A 23,014-nucleotide genomic window follows, 5' to 3' on the forward strand; every position below is an offset into this window, starting at 1 on the left:
CAAGTTCTTCCTTGGCTACGTTGCTTTCTACCCATCATCCTCTGCTGCTGGATTCCAGCTGCAACAATTCACAAAAGAGGCTCTGCTGCTTTTGAGAACCATCAGCAAAGCTTTACTCAGCTATACTCCCACTGCTTGAAGCTCTTTCCGGCTACACCCAAATTCCACACAAAAAAGGGGGGGGGACTGATGATGGAGACCAACTTCCATCCATACAGGTGCTGTAGTTAGTTGTATCCTGGTGTTCCCTACAATAGATCATTCCTGCTCAGCTGCTCCCGTCTTCCTGAAGGTGAGGCTGTCACATTTTCCATTAACCAGCAACCACAGCCTGCTTGGAATCAGTGTATGGAGTCATTCCTCCCTATTCTGTTGTGCAAATTTCAGGTCTCCTACTGGATCGAGGATGGTTCTGCTTCAGACAGCGATGAGATCCTCAGATAATTGAATGATACAAAACGTATTGTTAACAGAGAAGAAAAGTTCTTGGCTTATTTTTTTCCCTGAGTACAGGGAGCTTTTAGTGGTAGGGAGACCGCTACCGTAACTGGGGAGCCCTTTTTTGCAGGCTCAAGAGGTCAGTACCCAGACAGAGTACTGCCACAGATGTGATGTGTGACTGTGGGCCTTACTGAATAGGCTGATAGCCACTCTTCCCAGGCAAAGAAGCCTGGACACATCACTTGCTTGAATGAGCCTCTCTGCTTGCAAGACGGGTATCCCCCACCCCTGCACTGACCGACATCTCATTGAGTTCAAAAGCAAAAGAGCACAGCTATGGAGGTTTTTTTGTGCTTATTCCATTCAGGGCCGTAGCATCTCTTCCAGCTGGCAGTGGCTTTCCATGGTCCCTATGGGCAGAGAGACCCCTCTTCCAACTCTATTGTCTGAGATCCTTTTAAATGGAAAGAGAAAAGGTGGAAGAGGAAAAGAGGTGTCCCTGAGACAACTCCCAGAAGGCATGGGGACTTTCAGTAGCTGTGTGAAAATGGGACTGGCTCCTGTTTACTTAGGTCCTGGAGGGTGCTCTGGGGAAGGCAGGATAGCCGCTAGAGGAGGGAGGAGCCAGACCTGATACACAGGCAAGACGAAGAGATCTTTGAAATGCTGGGGTGCTGATTTCCAGTAAACAGTTTGGCAATGAGGAACAGCAGCACACTGCCTGTGAGCTACCTTTGAAACCTCCCAGTCAATGATGAGCTTCAAAAATCTCAATCAAGAAGCCTGTTTGTACAAAAAGGCTGGGGCAACCAGTGATGCACCGAAGGCTGGAGAGATGCTGCTCGGGATTAAGTAAATAAACCTTGACGCTACAAAGCAGCCAAATTAAAAATAGAATTTTTGTTTTAATTTAAAGTAGAGAGAGCAGCAAAGTGTGTATTTGGCTCCCACGCAGACATGGTGTTTTGTCTTCTCTTCCTGTCACGCTGGGACCTACTTGTAAGAATTTGCCTTGTGTTTTGGCAGGAAAGTAAAGTTGGCAGGAACAGGGCCCAAAAGCGTCTCACTGCAAGAAAGAGAGAAATATTTTGAACACAGATTGGTTTGAGGTTCCTCCTGGGGCAGACTTCTACAAGAACAATGGGCTACCCAGCTTTCTGCTCTGATGCGGAATGAGAACTTTTATAAAACAGGATGTCCTGAGACTTCTGTATCAACCATTTAGGCTATCAAGGGCTTTGAAGATCTGATGGAGAGGGCAGTTAAACTTTTAGGATGTTGGAACTTAGACCAGTGGCTCTCAAACCTTTTGAAGAGGGACCTACATCCAAAATGCCTATAATTTTGGGACCCACTTGCAATGTAACTTCATGCTACTGTACCCCTCCCCAACTTAAAACACAGGAATCTCATGACAGTTAACAATAGGCATGTGCGGTTCGGGAATCTGATTTGGAAAAAATGCCCGAATTGGACCCAATCCGTAAAGATTCGGAAAACCCGAATCAAAGCTTTCCGAAGCATTGGTAATGCTTCGGAAAGCTTCAGGGCTGCGTTTAAAGGGCCCCGCCGCTGCTTGTAATCAGCGGCGGGGCCCTTTAAACATCACCCCAGCCCCCCCCCCCCACTTACCTTTGTAGCATCGGCAGCAGCGGTGGCTCTGGCCCTCCCTGCTGCCCCCGGGGCCACGAAGCAGCAGAGGAGGCAGAGAAAGCCCTTCCTGCCCCTCAAATAGCTGCAGTGGTGCCATGACCATTTGAGGGGCAGGAAGGGCCAGAGGAGGGTCCAGCCTTCCCCACTGCCCTGCAGGCTCAGGAGGCAGTGCAGCGGTAGAGAAGCTGGCTGGCTCCAGGCCATTGCAGCCTCATGCTGCCATGGTGGCCCGCCACCCAGCTGATCCCCCTCCCCCTAGGTAAGTGGGTGGGGGGTGGAGGAGTTGCCCCAAGGGGGGTGGGGTTGCCCCGGGGGGGAGGTGGGGGGGAGTTGCTTCCCCTCACTTCAGTATGCTCCAAATATTTATGGAGCATGCCGAAGCAAGTAAAATACCATAATTCTGAAGCGGCTTGCTGCTTCAGAATTATGGTATTTCTGCATTTTCCCCGCTTTGGGTAAACCCGAATCTTTTCGGGCTGCACACCCCTAGTTAACAATGAACCACACAGTATATTTTATTCTGTGTGTGTTTAACATTTCTAAGGGTGTATCATTAATTGAGCAACAGGCTGCCTTTCATGGCACATTCTGGGAAGGCAAACCCATCATTCCCATCAAGCTGCCTCTCCTGGCTCCCCACCATCATCTTCCTCCTGGCCACAAGATGCACTTTTGGGTCCCAGCCCACTGTTTTAAGAACCACTTGGCTTAAAAGGTGAGCAGGATATGACCAGTTGCTACGCATCTGGCAACTGCATCACCTTCAAGCTTACACTAGGCTCTAGCTTGCAAGGCAGGTGAGGCTGAGAAACAGTTGTATTCAGACATCACATCAAACCCTGGTTCAGGAGGAGTCAGCAAGGCACAGAGGTTAATGTGGTGGACAGCCACATAGCGTTTTGTGTGTCCTTGGGCCAGTCTCAGCCAAAACAAAAGCAACCACTCTTTTTGCTTTTAAAAAGTGGACCCTCCCATATATATACCTCTCCTTCCATATGACTGGGGCAGTTTTAACATGCAAAATGGATGTTTGATGCAGAGATCCAGCACCTAACAGCAGGAGTGACACCCTCTGAAGCAAAAAAAAGTTGGCTATTCCCTCCCACCTGCCCACCCCGAATTTCAGACCTGATCTTAATCCAGTCGCCCACGTTCTGGCTGGCCATCAGAGTCTCCATGTAGTCTCGGCCCACATAGTATGGAGGCCTCTCGTTGATTCGCTGTGGCAGCCGTTCCAACAGACCCACTGGAATGTACCTTCCCAAAGCGACATAAAGCTCAATTAGAAGAGAGAGGCCACACTTAACGGCGCTATGCGAGATCCCACTAGCGATGGCATTCTCCCTGACAGCGAGCTTTCTGCTGATGCAAGAGGCCAGCACAAATGGTCTTGTATAAGGGAAGGCTCCTTGCACAGAAGGAGAGCGCTATCACTAGTGGAACGGATCTACAGGACCCAACTAAACATGCTCGTTTCTGAAAAAAAAATAATTTGTACATAAATGGGGTCCAAACTGGTGGAGACTGGCCAAGAGAGAGATCTTGGAGTCGTGGTAGATAACTCACTGAAAACGTTGATACAGTGTGCAACGGCAATAAAAAAGGCCAACGGTATGCTGTGGATTATTAGTAAGGGAATTGAAAACAAATCAGCTAGTATCATAATGCCCCTGTATCAATGGTACGGCGTCATTTGGAATACTGTGTACAATTCTGGTCACCACACCTCAAAAAAGATATTGCACTGGAAAAAGTGCAGAAAAGGGCAACTAGAATGATTAAAGGGATGGAACACTTCCCCTATGAAGAAAGGTTAAATCACTTGGGGCTCTTTAGCTTGGAGAAACGACGACTGAGGGGTGACATGATAGAGGTTTACAAGATTATTCATGGGATAGAGAAGGTAGAGAAAGAAGTGTTTGTCTCCCTTTCTCACAATACAAGAACTCGTGGGCAATCAATGAAATTGCTGAGCAGTCAGGTTAGAATGGATAAAAGGAAGTACTTCTTCACCCAAAGGGTGATTAGCACATGGAATTCACTGCCTCAGGAGGTGGTGGCAGCTTCAAGCATAGACAGCTTCAAGAGGGGACTGGATAAACATATGGAGCAGAGGTCCATCAGTGGCTATTTGCCACGCGGTATAGATGGAACTCTCTGTCTAGGCCAGTGATGCTCTGTATTCTTGGTGTTTTGGAGGGGCAATCAGTGGGAGGGCTTCTAGTGTCCCTTCCCCACTGGCAGACCTCCTGAGGACACCTGAGTTTTGGCCACTGTGTGACACAGAGTGTTGGACTGGATGGGCCATTGGCCTGATTCAACATGGCTTCTCTTATGTTCTTAACTACAGGTAGACCCACAATTCCACTACTGCTCTGGGGCAAATTAAGAATACACATCCTGTATCCCATTTCTCAGCCACTGGCCAAATCTTTTATTTATTTACTTCATTTATACCCACAATAGGAATCCAAAGCAGCTTACATCCTTTTCATCTCTTCCATTTTATCCTCACAACCACCTTGTGAGGTGGGTTGGGCAGGGGGAGAGTGACTGGCCCCATGTCACCCAGAAAGCTTCCATGGCAGAGTAAGGATTTGAACCTGGGTTTCCTAGACCTTGTCTGATACTCTAACCACTACACCACAATGGCTCTTTTTCGGGGATGGCCCAAATGAGATGGGTGATCTGTTATATTGATAGGGACTCCTCCCACGGCATAACTTCACAAACATGGGAAAGCAGATCTGCTTATCCAGTGTTTTTGGCAGCGCTGCAGGTCAGTGGGAGAACCTTCATGTGTTAAGAAGTCCCAGATCCAACTCAAGCAATTTCCAGCTCAAGAATTCCAGGAAGCGCTCATTCTGAGATTCTGGGGAAACTGTTCACTAGCAGCCTAGGCTGAATGGCAGAGTAAGGACGGGGAATGTCAAACATCCATAGTCAGTTGTGTGGTTGGTTAGGACTGGGAAAGGCTGACAGCTCAGAAGACCATATGTTTTGCAAGCAGAAAGTCACAAGTTCAATCCCTGCCATCATCAAATTAAAAAAAAAAAAGAGAGAGAGAGAGAGAGAGAGAGAGAGAGAGAGAGAGAGAGAGAGAGAGAGAGAGAGAGATGATTCTCAACAAGCAGCTCAGAGACTCTGCTGGGCAATCTCTCATAATCTGGCCATGTTCTGCACTCCCAAGAATCACAAGTTTCCGTTTCTTTTTGTTTTGAATCAGTTTTCTGGCCTTCGCCCAGTTGCAAAACATATGGTGTAAATCACCTCCAAAGGATGCAGTAGGATTTCCTGCTTCTGTACCTTTCCCGCCCACCTAATCGGCTGGAACAGAATTGTGCATTAAGAAATGACAGTATGTAAAATTCAGATTGCAGAATCCTTCATGCATAATTTTGTCTCTAGCACTAAGCACAGTCGCCCGGTCACCAAATATTGACACTATATTGAGCAATCTCTACAACACTGTTCCCCGGTGCAGAATTCTTCCACAGGAATCGGGGGTTATGGAGAAATACAAACACACCAGAGAAGTCATGGATGAAGCTACCTGCACAGAAACGAGAGCCATTCGAGCAAGAATTTCCTGGTCTTCTCCACGCCCTGGGTGTCTGATCCCCAGTGCTCCAGGCCGTAGCTGGTGAAGTCCTTAAGGAGATCCAGCCTTTCACCAGAGGAAATGTCCCAGTGCCGCTGCTCCTTGATTTCCGTAAATATCCATGGTTTGATCAGCGCTCCTCTGTGATCAGAAGACCAAACCATTGTACTTAGCAAAACATCAATCCTGCCCTTCCAAACCCGCAACTGGATTTCATCTTGCACTACATTTAAAAGTCTAAAACAACACCATAGTCCAAAACTGGAAGCCCAGTCAGGAAATATAAACACTTCATTGTGTAGGGGAGGGGACACCCACTCTGAAACCCACTTTGTAAGAGGAGAGTTTTATGCTGATAAGCTGATGTGGACTGGGCCCAGAATACCTTCGGGATCACCTCTCCCCATATGTTCCCCAGAGGTCGCTTCGATCAGCTAATAAGCACTTGCTGATGGTCCCTGGCACCAGGGAGGTCTGCCTGGCCTCTACCAGAGCCTGGGCCTTTTCAGTCCTGGCTCCGACCTGGTGGAACTCTCTGTCTGAGGAAACTAGGGCCTGGCGGGATTTGTTATCTTTCCACTGGGCCTGCAAGACGGAGATGTTCCGCCAGGCATTTGGTGGGGGCTAGGCTGTCCTCTCGCCCGCCATACCACTGAAGACCATCCACCACCCATGCAAGAGCTCATAAGTGTGGCGCAGGGCATGATGCAAGAGCCAAGCCCTGCGTCTAAAATGCTGTATTTCAATATTTATATCCGCCAATTTTAATTGTATATCGAATAATGTTTTAATGTTTTTATAATGTTTTGTTTTTAATCTTTATGTAAAAATCGTATGTTGTTACACCGCCTTGAGCCTGTCAGACGGGGAGGGCGGTCTAGAAGTGTAATAAAACAACAACAACAACAGGAACGAGTCTTGTTAAATTCAAAATCTTTTCATCTCACTGTTCTATTAAAATGGACCTCCAAGGAACAGGTGACAGATTTCCAGGATCTCGGAAAAGCTTTTCCTCAAAAACTTAATGCCGAAGATCCTTTAAGTGAGGGCTTGAATCTGGGACCCCTTCCATGAAAGCAAGAGGTCTGCTACTGAGCTCAGAGAGAAACCCTGATTTACGGATGGAAAAAGGCTCCATAATTCTTCAACTCAACATTTGGGAGGCAGAATGGTATCTTTTCCCTGCTTTTATTAAAAGGTCATCGATGCAGAGGAGTTAGCCGTGTTAGTCTGTAGTAGCAAAATCAAAGAGAGTCCAGTAGCACCTTTAAGACTAACCAACTTTACTGTAGCATAAGCTTTCGAGAATCACAGTTCTCTTCGTCAAGATGCACCTGACGAAGAGAACTGTGATTCTCGAAAGTTTATGCTACAATAAAGTTGGTTAGTCTTAAAGGTGCTACTGGACTCTTTTTGATTTTATTAAAAGGGCATTTTTACCTTCATGTCTGTTCCAAAAAAAGAGAGGGAAAGGCACTTGCCTTGCAATCATGATCCCCGAGACTCCAGTCTCCATGGCTCGATTTGCATCTTCAAAAGACAAGATATCCCCGTTTCCTGTGTCCATAGGAGGGGACAGCCAGGGATCAGCAAGAAATAAAAGATTATTTCGAGAGGCATTTCAGGAATCCCCGTTTCCCTGAACAACTGCACTTCCCAGCTGCACCAGGCCAGATTTCTGCTTTTCACAAGTTAATTCCATTTTAAAAAATAATAAAAGCTCTGTGAAGACTGAGGTTACAGAAGAAAACTAAGGTCATTTTTGCCTGCCACCTTTTACATTAACTTATGGAATTCCCTGCCATAGGACATGGCCACTGGGTGAGCTTGCTTTGAAGAAGTGTTGGACAAATTAACGGAAAAGTAGTCAGACTACAGATGACGGTCAGCTATTAGAACCTCCAGGTTCAGGGGCAATCTACTTCTGAATACAAGTTTCCTGGGGGTGTAAACAACAGGCCTGCTGCCGCATTCATACCCTGGTCTATTTCAGCAGGGCTTCTCTTATAAGGCAGGAGGAGATGTTTGGCTCCTCAGCTCTGATCCACCTGAACTTGGCACACTGGCTCATTTAGCCAGTGAAATACTGGAAACAAAAATAGAAGGGTGCCATCAATCAATTGCAGAAAGCACAACAAGGACAAGAGGTGGATTCTGAGAAGGTAACCACAAAGAGAGGAGGCAGCAAATTCAGCACCAGCAATTTATGCACAGTGCAGGCGGTCTCACAGTTTAACAGCAAAAGGGGCCAAAATAAAAACCAAAGAAAAGCTCAAGGCAAAACATCCTACCAAAAAGAGGCATCGGGCTGGCAAGCTTGGCACACTCCGCGATGTACTCCCAGTCTGCCCCCTTGGTGTAGCGCTGTTCTCTCGAGCGGCCATGGAGCTGAGGGGGGAGAAGGGGTCACAAAGAAAGAAAAGATACTGGTTACAGCTTGCATGAAATTTATTTATGCTCAACTTTGCTTCTGATGCAGTTTGCGACAATAAAAATGCCTTATAAAAATGACCTGTGGGATACTTGAGAACGAGGTAGGGTGGCTGGAGCAGCAGTCACTCTTCTGGCCCCTGGAGATGGATTTCATGCTCCAAATTATGGGCTCTTCCCTCCAAGGGAGGGGGGTTAAATGACCTGCAGGATGAGTTGGGAGCCAACTGAGGGCAACAACACATCTTTCTGCTCTTGAAAGTTTCAGATTTGAACCATAAGGAGACTTACTACGCACAAGGTCGAAAGGGAACCTTCGTATGCACAGGCAGTATACCTCTGAATACCAATGCAGGCAGACCAAGAGTAATGGAGGGCCTGTTGCCTTCCTGCCCTACTTGAGGGCTTCTTTGCTTCTTTGAAGCATCTGGTTGGTCCCTGCTGGGAATCAGGATGCTGAACCAGCTGAACCCAATCTTAATCGCCTCCAACAGGGATGGGTCCATCAGTGGCTGTTAGGCACAACATTTAGAGGCAGCACATCTGGCAGCTGCTTGGCAGCCTCTTCCTGTAGGCCTTCTAAGGCCCCTCCCTTGGCCCCTCAGGAAAACCGGATGCTGCCTTAGCTGGACCGTTGGTCTGATCTGGCTGGGCTCTTCCAACATATAAGACAGCAAGCAAGCAGCGCTGCATCACACAAATCCTTTAACCCAAGGGTAACTCCCACTCAAGGCTTGGAGGAGGGCGGGGACAGCCAGGATTAGATACCATGGATCTGTTTCACTAGCACAGTGGTTAAGCGGTCAGGCTGCAAATCAGCACTCTGCTGGTTCATATCCCACTATTGCAATGAGTTCGGCAAGTGGCCTTGGGTAAGCCACTCCTCCCAGTCCCAGCTCCCCAGCTACATAGTGGGGGATAACAACACTGACTTGGCTTACCGCTCTGAATGGGGCACTAACCTGTCTTGCAAAACAGTGTATAAGCACAGTTGTTATTATTAGTGCCGAAGGAAAGTGCCACCGCTAGCAGAATGGATCCGTTGGACCCCACCCTAGTGCATTCTCATGAACGAGAAGCATTTTTGAAAGATATGCCTATGTAGGTGACAGAGACAGAGAAAACATATACATAACCTTCTTCTGGAATCTCATGATGTACCTGAACATTCCCCCACAAGGGAAACCATCCACAGGGCAGCCGTGCGGGGATATCCCAGAATCCTCTCCTGCGCCTGAGTAGAATAGCACTCTCCTGGGATCAGCACAGACGCAATGCTCCTGGATGGTGGACCTCTCAGGGGTAAGTCCGATTCTCCCCGCCCCACCCTTCACCTCATGCACAGGCCTTCACTACAGTTATGTCTGCAGTGGCTTTAAAGAGGGCCTTGCTACAATGAAAACCAGGATTACGGGTCTCTGATGAAGGGCAGGGGAAATTTACACACAGCAAAGGGAGAGACAGCAGGTGTATGTGTGTGTTCAGCCAGTCTTTCTAGTAGACAGGGGATCCCTGAGAAAAGATGTGCTGGGATATTCACAGGTCTCATCCTGACACCTCTTGTTGAGAAAGGACAGAAACCCAGACACACTCAAGTTTATTAAACTGAAATAATTTTTCCTCAGAGCCCAGAGCAGAGGTCTGCCTACAATGCACTGAGGTTGGGGGGGCGGGGGAGGCACTACTTACCGTGACCAAGGAAGCACCCCACTCTCGGAGGTTAGGGATGATTTTGTGAGCCAGATTGACTTTATCTTGGACTCCAGTCCGGATCTTCACAGTCAGGGGGACATCCAAGACCTAGCAAAGAAAGAGAAGACGCAGGCGTTTGGAACCTCATAGGACTCATGCCCCTGAATGCCAAAGGCTCTTTTTAAAGGGCTCCGGGCATGAAGGGAGGCAAGGAAGAAGGGCAGAGTGAAGAACTCGGAAAGTGCTGGATGGCAGGGAGTCACACAGGTAAAAGCAGTGTGCCATAAAAATACCTATTGAATAAAAGAAGCCACATGGCATATAAATTCTGTAACACTTTGGTATAAAATATAATACTTCTATTACAATTGGACTGTAACCCTTTCATAAGAGCGGCGATCTTTTTCAGAAGATACTCCTCATTTATCTTTGAAGAGTGACAAATTTTCAAATTATTTCTTCATTTTTTTAATACTACTTTTTCTATTGAATTACAGCTCTTATTTTCTTCTGAATGTCAAATGAGCATTTTTTTTTTTAGAATTTGGAATTTTAGCAGGGTTTTTGTTAACGTGTCTGTTTAATAAATGTTACAGTTGAAAAGGTTTGCATTGTGACCGGAATGCAGTATGTAATGTTATGTTTTATTTTACGCAGTTGTAGAGATCATTCTGTTTCAAAAAACAGTTGGTTCTTTTCTTCAGTTGGCTTTTTAACATCAGAAAAGCAAAGGTCTCAAGCAGGAATATAAGGGTGGAAACATGAAAGGGGAACGAAAGCCATGGTAAGCCTCAAAGGAAGACGTTTTCTCCTGGAAATAGGACCACAAGGATTTAGAAAGGGGTAATGAGAGAGGAAAACGATTTTGGAAGCAGCAGCATCCAACATCAAGGGAGACCAAAGACCAATTGTAACGACCGCTCCAATAAATCTGGCACGGATCCCTAAGGATCTACTGTAGGGTCTTATCACCTTCCAGGTATTCAATAGTATGAATCAACTGATCACATTACAGTCTGAACACTGCTGTCAACTGAAAAGTGGCCTTGCACTGGGAGTAAGGGATCACAGAGCAGCAGACAAAACCAGTGCAGGCTGAAACCACACCGAGGGTGCCTTCTTATACACTCTCTTACCGTGTCCATGCCTCGGACAATCTGTTCAAACTTGTTGGCGCGGCTCATTAAGGCACAGCCTCCCCCCTGCCAAGAAAGGAGGGCAAAATTGGGGTGAAAAATCAAATGCACATTTCCCCTTTCAGCCATCAAGTCCAAGCAGAACTTTTCTCTGCCCCAAGATATGAAATGGAGCATAGCATTCATAGAGTAGAGTTTTCCATGAATGGGGTGGCTAGCCTTCAAATTCCTTGTGCAAAAAACTAGCATGTCAGGAAGAAACCTGTCCTGACAACTCACCTTTCTGTGTGCAGAGGAGTTTTTTTTGTTTTGCACAGAGGAGCCATCAAATTACCTCCATCTTGGGAAACGGGATCATCATGGAGGAAAGCTCTAAACTCAGCATTCTCCAGACATGCTAGTTTTCTTTCTTCCCTCCGTACGGACAGCCAGTGTGAGATAGTGGTCAGAGTGTTAGATTAGGACTGTAAACAGGCTCTGATTACCTACTAGTGGGTGATCCTGGACTTGTGACTCTCTTTGTCATCTTAATCTATCACACAAGTTTGTTGTGAGGATAATATGGGAGAACCTGGTGCAGCACCTGGTTTCCTTGGAGAAAGCATGGAGATATAAACAGATGGAGAGACTCCAGACATCTGAAGTTGTAGGGTTCGGAAAACAGGCTGGGCTTCTCAGGGGTCTGGATTCCACAGATCTGTCCAGTAGACGTGAAACGTTCCTCCAGCACAAACAACTGCCCCTTGATGCAAGGAGGTGGCTCCTTGTACCTGAGGAAAGCACTGCTCCTAGTGGAAGAGGAGTGTGGAATCCCACCCACTCAGAACTAAGCCGCAGGCCCAAATGCACCCACTAGCCCCCCTTTCCCAACAGCAGCTATTCTCACAGTCCTGATTTCAGGACGTGCGGATGGAAACTGCTGAGATGCCAGGCACGAATTCTGTCACCGAGCTACAGCTACAGCCTCATTTCTTTGCATGCATGGCACAGTCCTGTTGAATGTGACACGCTACCTTCTTATACACCAGGTCTATTGGGCAGCCCACATTGATATCCACAAAATCCACTTCAACGGCCTGGTTCAGAAGCTCTGCGCATTTGGTCATGGTGTCTGGAAAGGCTCCCTCCAGCTGCCAAGGAAAAGTGAACACACGTGAGCTGCCTTATACTGAATCATTTCCATTCCTCGCTGCCTTCTGGTTGTGATCACACACAGTTTTAGACTAGAGAGGTGAAATTGACAGAGCCTTCCTGGAGGCGAAGATGAAATTGACAAACCCTCTGAGGAGTGATCTCTGCAGGCTTCGTCTTTTTAAACTACAATTCCCAGCTAACATTGCATCTCCCTACACTTGATGAACATGCTCCGAGGCGTCTCATGTAGAGAGACTCTGAGCCACAGCCCTCCCAGGGGTTCCAGCACAACCCCAGAAAAATCACTTCACAAGCAGGCCTAGATACTGAACAGTGTTAAAGAGAAGGCTCTCTACTGTTGCAACAGAGTGAAAGATCCATGAGGCCAGACTAGGAAGATCTTTGGTCCAATCTGGCAAAGCTCTTCTTCTGATCCCTTCTGCCCTCCCACCCACATGTATCGAGTCACCTGCACACCGAAGAGGTCCTCCGTGTAGTGCCTTTTCAGCAGGGCCCACTCCGATGACTGTCCCTGCAGCAGGTTGGTGCACATCGCCATCTCTCCGCAGGTGACGTCGGCTCCAAACCTCTTGCATATTCTCCGGAACGGGAGATTGCCACACTGAAACCATTTGGAGATTGGGTGCGACCGTCAATTTTGTGGCTTTCAGCAGATGCCACTCAGGATTAGTTTTTTTTTTCTCCCTCTTTAATAGTACTAGAATCAAAAGAAGCTGATGCGCAAACAGGTACAGGACAGACAGAAGGAAATGCTTCTTGACTCAAAAGGCAATTAAAATGTGGAATTTACCACCAGTGGATGTATTGATGGCCACGAGCACAGCAGGCTCTAGAATATCTAAAGTGGAATAATATTATCCCAAATAGGAAGGATAATGATGTGTTTTTGAATTAATTGCATTTAAAAATTTGTTATTTCCCCTTTGCTTTTAATTTTTTAATTTTAAGTTTTTAAGATATTATAGGTATTGTAGTATTGTGCATTTTGTGTGTTTTGTTCTGGTTAATCAATAAAGGTTTTTTAAAAATTTAAAGAAAAAAAAAGAAGGCTTTTAAAAAGAGGTTCCAGATTCATGGGAGAAGGAGCAGTCCAGCAATGGCTCCTAGTCATGATGATGATGATGATGATGATATTTGATTTATATACCGCCCTTCGGGACAACTTAATGCCCACTCAGAGCAGTTTACAAAGTGTGTCATTATTATTCCCACAACAAAACACCCTGTGAGGTGGGCGGGGCTGAGAGAGCTCCTCGAAGCTGTGACTGACCCCAGGTCACCCAGCTGGCCTCAAGAGGAGGAGTGGGGACGCAACCCCAGATCTCCAGATTAGAATCCCACACTCCTAACTACTACATCAAACTGATGACTAAAGGGAATCTCCATATACAAAGGCAGCAAAACTCTGAAATCCAGTGCTGGGAGGGAGGCAACATCAACGGAAGGTTTGGTTTGGTTTTATGCCATTGGCTCACCAAAGCAAATGGTTAGCTGCTATGTGAAAGAGGATGCTGGACTAGACAGACCACTGGTTTGTTACAGTGTGGCTGCTCTTGTGTTTTCTGTGACTAGCTGTAGCAGATTTTGCACAAGCAAAGAAGCACAAAAGCTTCAGGAATAAGCCGAAAGGACACTACACCGAGGAGTTTTTTCAGACCATCCTCTGTTCTGCTCACTAACTTTTACAAATTTACTTGTTTTAAAACATTTATCAACCACCTTTCTACCTTGCAGGAGCTCAAGGCAGCTTACAATATAAAGAAAATAACCATGAAATGAATAAAAACACAGTTTAAAAGTACAGTTTAATCCTGCCAATAACGCAGAAACAATGTTCATTAAAAGGAGTCCTGAATAAAAACTTCTCCAGAATTGCACTCAGATCATTACGTTAAACGGATCTTGTAAAACTGTTCTACTTTCCTCTGGTGTAAGGAGCCTTCCCCCCCTTGGGCTGGAGGAAAGTGGAGCAGATGTGCAGAATCCGATCCAGCGTACATTTCTGGAAGATGGTATGCAGAAGTGTTGGCAGAGTTATGAAATATGCACAGCGGAATTAAAAATCACAGATACGTGTGATCTGGTTTATAAAATATTTACGACATATAGGATAAAAAGGGTACACTGGTAGTAAAGCGGAATAGCTAATCTTAGCTGCTACATCTTCACATCTTGGTGAACTAAGTAGGACTGAACAAAGAGCAAGCAATTAATCCCTGTGTACGTGAACGAATTCTAACTGTCCCCCAATAAAATGGTCAGCCAATAATCAATCCGAGATCCCTTAATTAAGCATGCAACTCCTCTTCTGTCCTGGCAAACTAACTATCTCTAGGTAAACACAAACAGTTGAACTCTTTCATGGCTGAAAGATGACACTTGCTAAATCCCAACAAGAAGTATTAAGATCCTTTAAAACTTTTTTTTAAAAAAAACCTGGGATCATTATCATTACATCTGCAAATCATATACAGTGGACATTTATTTATTTAGGATATGCATGATGTATGCATGTTGCATTTGTAGCCTCACTGGTGTTTTGCTGGTCCAGTAAGTGAAACTACAAGCCAGAGGGGGAACTCCATCAAGGAACACAATTGACTGAACCCAATACACTCAAAACATAAATAATTATTGAGTATATGGAAATGCTATTAACTATATAAAGTGCTCCAGTGCTATAGGCGTACTCGTAATCTCAGTATACACGTCATCATAACCCAAACCATGCTAGTATAATCCATTACAGATACAATATACAAAATATAATAAATATACATTAAATACAACAAATAACTAGATACCAAAAGGTTATACACTCGCTGACTGTAAATTACAAATACAGTTTCTTGACCACGGCTTCTTTTCTTGCAGATGTAACAAGTGAGATTATGAGTACACTTTATATAGCACTTTATATAGTTAATAGCATTTACGTATACTCAATTATCTATATTTTGAGTGTATTGGATTCATTTAATTGTGTTGCTCAGTGGGGTCTCCCCTCTGGCTTGTAGTTTGGCTTTATGCCGAGGTTGCCTCTTTTTTTTGTTGCTCAGGTCCATTAAGTGGGGCGACCATCCACTGGTGAGGAGAGCCAGAGCTCAGCAGTGGTTCGGATTATGACCTCAGAGACCCGTGTTCAAATCCCCTCTCTGCCATGGCGCACATGGGGTAACCCTGGCTCAGCCTCTCTTCTCAAGCTAACCTATCTCACAGGGTCACGGCGAGGATGGGGAGGGGAGAACAACGCATACTGCCTGGAGAAACAATGGGACAAAAATACGGAGAGATTTGGGGAGAACTGACTAATTTACTGCTCATTTGCTGGATTTATTATAGTCATCTTTTCCCCATCTTTCCAAAAAGGCATTCTTTTACCATCTATATGCATCTTTGCCGATTTTAATGGCCGCACTTTTTAAGGGGGAGCTGCATGTTGAGAGGTCAGAGGTGAATGTTTAATAAATCAAAACCATGCCTAATGGTTTGCCTACTTTTTAGAACTTCCAGAAAACAGGATTATGATCGCCCCCTGTTTTGATGATGACCGTTAGGAAGGATATGCTATCCGACTGGGATTTTAATACGTGGTTTGTGAAGGTGAGAAAATACTGAAAAAATATTCCTGTAGCTTCCATATTTATGATGCCATTTTCAGAATGCTTGAGTCTGCGTTTGGAGTTTTAAACCGAACGTATGGGATAGATAGCCGCAAAGCACTGAAATCGTACCGAAGCGAGGAAGTGTTTCCACTTACTGTTGTTAAAGGGGCCAGGTAAAGCTTGCCTTGTAGATCCAGCTGGAAAACAAAGAGTTAAAGAGAGGATGGAATGAGATATGAACGGTAAATAGATTTCAATACATCAGGACAGCATGGTACAGTAGTTAGGGTGCTGGACTAAGCTTTTGGAGATCCAGTTTCAATCCCCTCTCCAAATGACAGAAGGAAAAGATGAAGATAAATCTCTTTGAAGACAAAATACAGCACTACTAGAGATTTTAACAATAAAAATAGGTGTATTGTGAAAACTGCAGAGATGCAGTGCCCATTAGCCAATACAGAAGTGATGTCCAGCTCATAATTCACAGGAGATTACAATTACATTCACTGAACATTTTTTTATAATTTTATTCTCACACGTATTATACATGCTCTACAATCATGTTTTGTTTGAATCCCTTCTCTGCTATTGCAGCTTCCTGGACGACCTTGGACCAGCCACACACACACACACAGCCCTGTTGAGAGGCTAAAACAGAGGAAAGGAGAATGTTTTGTGCCTCCAGTGGGGAGAAAATTAGGTTATAAATGAAGTAAACAAATGAATCAACAACTGCAGGGCAGTGCAACTTGAATGGAGGTTTGGGTAAAAATTAACTTCCGCCCATTCAATACACATGCAGAGGTCAGAACACTGGAACTCACTGCCACAGGATGTAACAATAGCCACCAACTGAGATGGCTTGAAAACGGGATTAGGGGTAATTGTGGTCTATCCGTCGTTATCGACTAAATGGAACCCTCATATTTAGAGGCAGTGAACTTGGAAGGTCAGTTTAGTGGAGGGACAGCAACAGGGGGAAGCTTTCGCCTTCATGGCCTGCTATTAGGAAGTGGCAGCTGGACGGCCACTGTAAGAAACAAAATAGTAAAGAGTCCAGCAGCACCTTTAAGACGAACCAACTTTATTGTAGTGTAAGCTTTCGAGAGCCACAGCTCTCTCCGTCAGATCTGATGAAGAGACCTGTGGCTCTTGAAAGCTTATGCTACAATAAAGTTGGTTAGTCTTAAAGGTGCTGCTGGACTCTTTACTGTTTTGCAACTACAGACTAACACGGCTAACTCCTCTGGATCCATGTAGGAAACAAGATGCTAGTCGTGATGGACCTTTGGTCCGACGCTGAAGGAATGTTCTTACATGTTCGCCAGCAAAGCATAGCTGCTGGTATGCCAAGATGGCAGGGCTGTTTATAACTACAAATGACATGTGGACATGCAGGCCATAGGAGGAATTTTGCACCCTAAAAATGGGAAGATTTAGAGGGAAACTGACACCATAGGCCACAGAGCCGGCAGCAAAACAGCCTCTGCATAACCCATGAAAGGCCATCTCAAAGGAGTGGAGCACCCTTTCCAAGTTTTAGATATTTCTGAGTGGCAAAAAGAACTGAGTCTTATGGTGCTGTGAAGACGAAAGGATTTATTGTGTCATTAGCCTTCTGAGCCCAAAGTGCACTTTGCAGAAGGCACAAAGTGTTCCCGTCAGCTGGTGGATTACAGGGGGGGAAATATTGTAAACTGCAACTCCTGCATTTCATGGCCTTGCTTACATTTTTTGCCCTCCGTGCCCATGTGTTTGCCAAAGGAGAATAACACATCAGACAGGCAGCCCCATAGAAGCATATGCCACAATAAATCTCTTGCAAGGGGGACCAAGAATCTCTGCCGGTGTTGCTGTGGCAGAAAAATGCAGTGACTGGAGGTGGCGTTGTGAGAGATGAAACTGCAACAGAATGACTCTCTTTTGGAGAGGTTTCCTTTTGAATCTCTGGAAAAGTCACCATTATGGCCTATTCCTCTGCCAAAGGGAAATCCATACCGTTATGCCAGTTTGGTGTAGTGGTTAAGAGCGCGGGACTCTAATCTGGAGAGCCGGGCTTGATTCCCCACTCCTCCTCTTGAAGCCAGCTGGGTGACCTTGGGTCAGTCACAGCTTCTAGGAGCTCTCTCAGCCCCACCTACCTCACAGGGTGATTGCTGTTGTGGGGATAATAATAACATACTTTGTAAACCACTCTGAGTGGGCATTAAGTTGTCCTGAAGGGCGGTATATAAATCGAACGTTGTTGTTGTTATAAATTTCAGGCAACAGAATTAAGGATATCTTAATTAAAAAATTTAAAAAAGGAGTATTCCCCAGAAAGCAGCAGTTTGAGGAACGCTCTTTCAAAAGAAACTCGCATTTGGTTTGTTTTGAAATTTGAAACCGGGCTATAAATACCTTTTTCTTCTCACAGGGTCTTAGTTTTACGATATCTTCATCTGTGACGGTGCCAGCCATTTTGAGAGTAGATTCCACTGGTGGGTGGGCACCCTCAAGCACAGACCCTTCTCTCTCCAACACGCCAACAACCTCCAGTCCCTTCTCTTTGGCAACTTCCACACTCCCTTTGGAAAGGGAACAGTTTGTCGCATTGCTCTCCCCTGTCGGCGCACAGCTGGATTTGCCCAAGCAGCGAAGGTACTGGTTGGATTTCTCAAAGGGCACTTTCCTCTTGCGCAGCTGCTGCTGTAGTTCTTTACTGAGGCTGTTTTTCACTATCGGTTTCCCCTCCCACTGTTTTAAAAGGTCCGCATTAACAACATTCTGGTAATCTTCTCCAAGGTGGGCCCCCGAGAACCGGCAGGTAACCCCATACGTGCACCTGCCGAAGTTCTTGAACAGGACACAGCTGTCTCCGAGGTCCGGCAGCTTTGTGGCCATGTACTCCTTCACGTCATGCAAGAAGTGGCACTGCGACCCAAAGAAGCATTTCTCTGCACGTTCCTGCGACAGGAGAAACAGCTTGGTGTAAGAGAGATGGCCTCTGTCAGCTGACAAACATCTGAAAAGCAGTTCACCTATGGCCTAAACTCAACAGGAGGGTGAGGAATCAGCCAGAAAGACAGTCAAGTTAAGGCTGACCCCTATTTCCAAGCCTCCCCTCTCTGATATAACTCATCAGTTTGATGCTGGTTGCTCCACTGATATGGCATGAGGGGTAATCTAGGCCTGAGTTTGACATTCATTGTGTACACTGCTTTGGATAATTCAATTGCAAGACTAGGTGTTAAAAGCCAGTTTGGTGTAGTGGTTAAGAGCGTGGGACTCTAATCTGGAGCCCCGGGTTTGATTCCCCACTCCTCCACCTGAAACCAGCTGGGTGACCTTGGGCTAGTCACAGCTTCTACAAGCTCTCTCAGCCCCACCTACCTCACAGGGTGTTTTGTTGTGGGGATAATAATGGCATACTCTGTAAAAAAAAAAAATAATAAACTGCTCTGAGTGGGCAGTAAGTTGTCCTGAAGGGCGGTATACAAATCAAATGCTATTATTATTATAATAAAAATATTGCATCTGCTTTGCATGACAAAGGTCCAAGGTTAAATCCACATAAATGATCACATCTCCACATAAATGATCACAGATATTGGGGAAGACCTTTGTCTGCTGAGACCCTGGTGAGCGGCTGCCAGACAGAGCACACAATACTGAGCTAGATATTCCAATGTGTAAGGCAATTTCCCATGTTCATACACCAGGGTTTCCCAACCAGGGTTCCACAGAACTCTCAGGTTCTTCGGAACCTTATCAGGGGTTCCGTGAGAAATCAGTCAAGAATTTAATATTTGTGAAAAAATATACAAGCCCAAATATCACACCGAAAGGAAGCCTCATATTGAGCTTGGATGTGAACACTGTTTTGATGGTTTAGTAAACATTCTCTTGATTTAAGAAAAGATTAGATAATACAAAAAATACTGGGGAAACGCTTCACTTTTTTTCTTGCAGCGTAAGCTGACACGTACAGCAGGTCTTCTAACCAATATATTTTCTTGACAATAATTTAGCCGTAACTGAACCGCACTCCCCACCATCACATTTTCCTGGCCTATAAACGTTTTCTTAGGCGGGGGTTTCTTGGGATTTGAAAAATTAATTTAGAGGTTTCTCCATGGGGAAAAAAGGTTAGGAAACACTGACACACACACACATATGCTTCACATAGGCTAGAATTCCAAGATGGAATTGACCCCATCTTGGGACAGTTATTATCTGTTTGTTGATTTTGAGATGAACTGTTGTTTTATGAATTGTTTTAATATTTGTATTATATTTTTATAACTGCTGTACCTCGCCCTGAGCCCGCTTGTGGGAAGGGCGAGTTAGAAATGTAAATCATCATCATCATCATCATCATGGGCTCACATCAAGCTTGCAGGTTGAATCTCATGTTCACAGGGGACACCAGATACCTTCCGGCAACATCAGAGCATGCCTGATGGAACCCAATTACTTAGGGTTTAATTCCAGGCCCTTCAGGGTAAAACACATGGTTTGCTCCCCTTAGGTTCAACCTTGGCTTCTCTCGTTAAGAGATGTGAGAGAGAACAGCTGAGAAAGCCTTTTCTCTGCTCAAGACCATGCGGAGACCTCCCCAGGCAGAGCTGAAAGCAACGGGATGGATGACTCGCTGTAAGGCAGCTTTCTATGTTCTTTGATATATTGGTTTTAGACTACTAGAGTTGGGAAATGGCCAGTCCAACCCCCTTCTCAACACAGGCCATGCAAAGTTAGACCATCCCTGAAAGACGGCTGTTCAGCTTCTGCCTGAAGTCCCTGGGGAAAGCCCACCACCTCCCTAATGGCATGCCGCTAGAAACCATCCCAAGGGATACAAGGCACATTACCAGCAGCATGCTTAGGCGAGTGCTATGTGGATTCCAAGATATCCCATTCAACAAATCCTACCCAAAGTAAGCTCCTCGGAGCCCCGACCCACCTCCCACGCACACTTTACCTGGATTATTGACGGGCACAGGCGATGCTTCTCGTAACGCATGGGATTCATGCACGGCCGATTCTTGTTCTGTCCTCGGGCCCTCTTCCGCCCAGGAGGTTTCTTCAGGTCTTCGGCTGCCTCTTCTGGCAGACGAGCTTCTTTCCCGTCTTCTTCCAACTTTTGTAGCTTGGAAGGAGGCTCGGTAGGGTCACTGCTGATGTCTTTCTGACCATCATCATCATCATTATTAACATCGCCTTTGTTATTTCTTGGGTCCCCTTCTTGTCCAAGGTAAGTGTGAAACTCTTCTTTTGTGGTGAGGTACCTACGGAGAAAAGAATTCAGGAGTGCTGCTCAGACTTCATCAGAAGTACCACCTGCACTGCAGGAACCTGCTAGTTCAGTTGCATCTTCATTGGAGGTCTTTCTCTTTTTTCCATCTGCGGCAAGCCAGGCAACTTGCCCCCTATCTCTCAGCCCAGGACTTAACAACAGTGATCCATGCAACGGTCACTCCCAGGCTGGATTACTGTAACTCACTCTACGCAGGGCTTCCTTTGGGACTGATCCGGAAACTACAATGGGTCCAGAATGCTGCTGCTCGTGTCCTGATGGGTGTTCCATACAGGACACATATTACACCAATCCTACAGCAGCTTTACTGGCTCCCCGTGGAATTCTGGATCTGTTTCAAGGTGTTGGTTTTAACCTTTAAAGCCCTAAACGGATTGGGACCAGAATACCTGAGGGACCGTCTCTCCCAGTATGTGCCCTGGAGAGCGCTTCATTCAGCGGGTTAGAACTTACTGGTGATCCCTAGCCCTAGGGAGGCTTGTTTGGCTTCGACCAGGGCTACGGCCTTTTCGGTCTTGGTCCCAACCTGGTGGAACTCCCTGAGGACACTCGGGCCCGACAGGATCTTGTATCATTTCAGCAGGACTGCAAGACGGAGATGTTCCACGAGGCTTACGGTTGAGGGCAGCGTCAGGACCATCATTGAGCCTCCCACTGGTCTCCGGTATTTGAGTACAGCTCATGTGTCTGTCTACGTCCTCTTTGTATGCTGGAGGCAGGAACGTGTAGCCAACTATATCAGCTTTTTGTACATATATAATTTTAATTGCTGAATTTTATTGTAGGATCTGCTATGTAATTGTATTTTATGACTGTTGTACCCGGTCCTGAGCCCACTTGTGGGGAGGGCGGGTTAAACACTGAATAAACTAAACTAAACTATCTGGGTAAAAAGCCTTTTTGAATAATTCTGTTTTGCATCGTTTATGGAAAGCCAGGAGAGTGGGGGCTCTCTTGATCTCCTCAGGCAGGTCGTTCCATAGGGTAGGGGCCACCACAGAGAAAACCCGTGTGCGGGCTGCTGTTGATATTGCCCATGTGCAGGCTGGCACCTGCAAGAGACCCTGTTCTGATGAATGAAGCTGCCAGGGAGGGAAATAGGGAGAGAGGTGGTCCCATAGGTATGCTGGGCCAAGGCTGTGAAGAGCTTTGTATATAATAACCAATACCTCGAATTCAGCACGATAACTGATAGGTAGCCAATGAAGTGACTGTAGGATGGGAGTGATGTTCCTGCTCACTCCTACTCACAGTCAAGCTGCAGCATTTTGCACCAACTGAAGCCTCCTAGTTAACTTAGATGGGAGACCAATGTATAATGCATGACAATAGTCAAGTTTTCTTTATGTTCCAAAGCATGGCAGATAGGGAGAGGACCCTCTTTGGGGGTTCACCCAGCACCTTCATCAATGGCCATTAAAACCCTCACATCAGTGGGGGAGAAAATAACATAAAAGCAACATCAAAAAACCTGTAATGGATTTTATTGCAGATGCACGCTTGATTTTTATGCTATATACTAGTTTGTAGATAGCTGTTCAAGGATGGTATACAAATCTAAAAAAAGTGACAGATCAAAGCTACAAACGTTTGAGGAGGGAGATAATAAAGGAGGTTCAGCTCAGGTTGCAGAAAGGGGAGCACTTTAGCAGAAGGGGGTGGGTGGAAGGTTCCTTTACAGGGGAAAAGAAATGGGTTGGCAGAGCTCCGTAAAAAGGGGCTGATCAGGAGTTAAGGAGGTTAAAGACTGAGGGAGCGGGAGAAGAATCAGGCTCCCTTGGAGGAGGTGAGCTTGGGGGGGAGCAGCTTGGCAACAGTTAAAAGGGTCGAGGGTTTCCTGATACTCACTGGGCTTTGATGGGCGCCACCCCCGCAGCCCCTCCAGCAGCTTCCATGCCGGATCAAGGCTTTCTGGAGGGGGCGCTCAAGACACCCCCCAACCCTCGCTGTCTCCTCGACCACGCGTCTTCCAGGAAGCGCATGCGCTCACTCAAGGAGGCGAGGG

The 23,014-nt window shown here is 46.0% G+C and overlaps 1 protein-coding gene across 2 annotated transcripts; it reads right to left on the reverse strand.

Moving 5' to 3' along the window:
* Nucleotides 1-1,322: 1,322 nt before the first annotated feature.
* Nucleotides 1,323-23,014, reverse strand: DUS3L (dihydrouridine synthase 3 like). Of its 2 annotated transcripts, XM_054981769.1 has the most exons (13): nt 22,858-23,014; nt 20,674-20,980; nt 18,114-18,659; nt 15,869-15,910; nt 12,557-12,709; nt 11,967-12,083; nt 10,954-11,019; nt 9,815-9,925; nt 7,987-8,083; nt 7,177-7,252; nt 5,648-5,836; nt 3,223-3,351; nt 1,323-1,507 (listed from the first exon to the last, which is right to left on the reverse strand). In XM_054981769.1, exons 1-13 carry the CDS (start codon nt 22,902-22,904, stop codon nt 1,435-1,437), a joined length of 1,953 nt encoding a protein of 650 aa, XP_054837744.1. In that variant the 5' UTR covers nt 22,905-23,014; the 3' UTR covers nt 1,323-1,434. The 2 variants fall into 2 exon arrangements, with proteins under 2 accessions (XP_054837744.1, XP_054837745.1); XM_054981770.1 differs by lacking the exon at nt 12,557-12,709.

This window comes from Eublepharis macularius, chromosome 5 (assembly GCF_028583425.1).
Source record: "Eublepharis macularius isolate TG4126 chromosome 5, MPM_Emac_v1.0, whole genome shotgun sequence".
NCBI classification, from domain to species: Eukaryota; Metazoa; Chordata; class Lepidosauria; order Squamata; family Eublepharidae; genus Eublepharis; species Eublepharis macularius.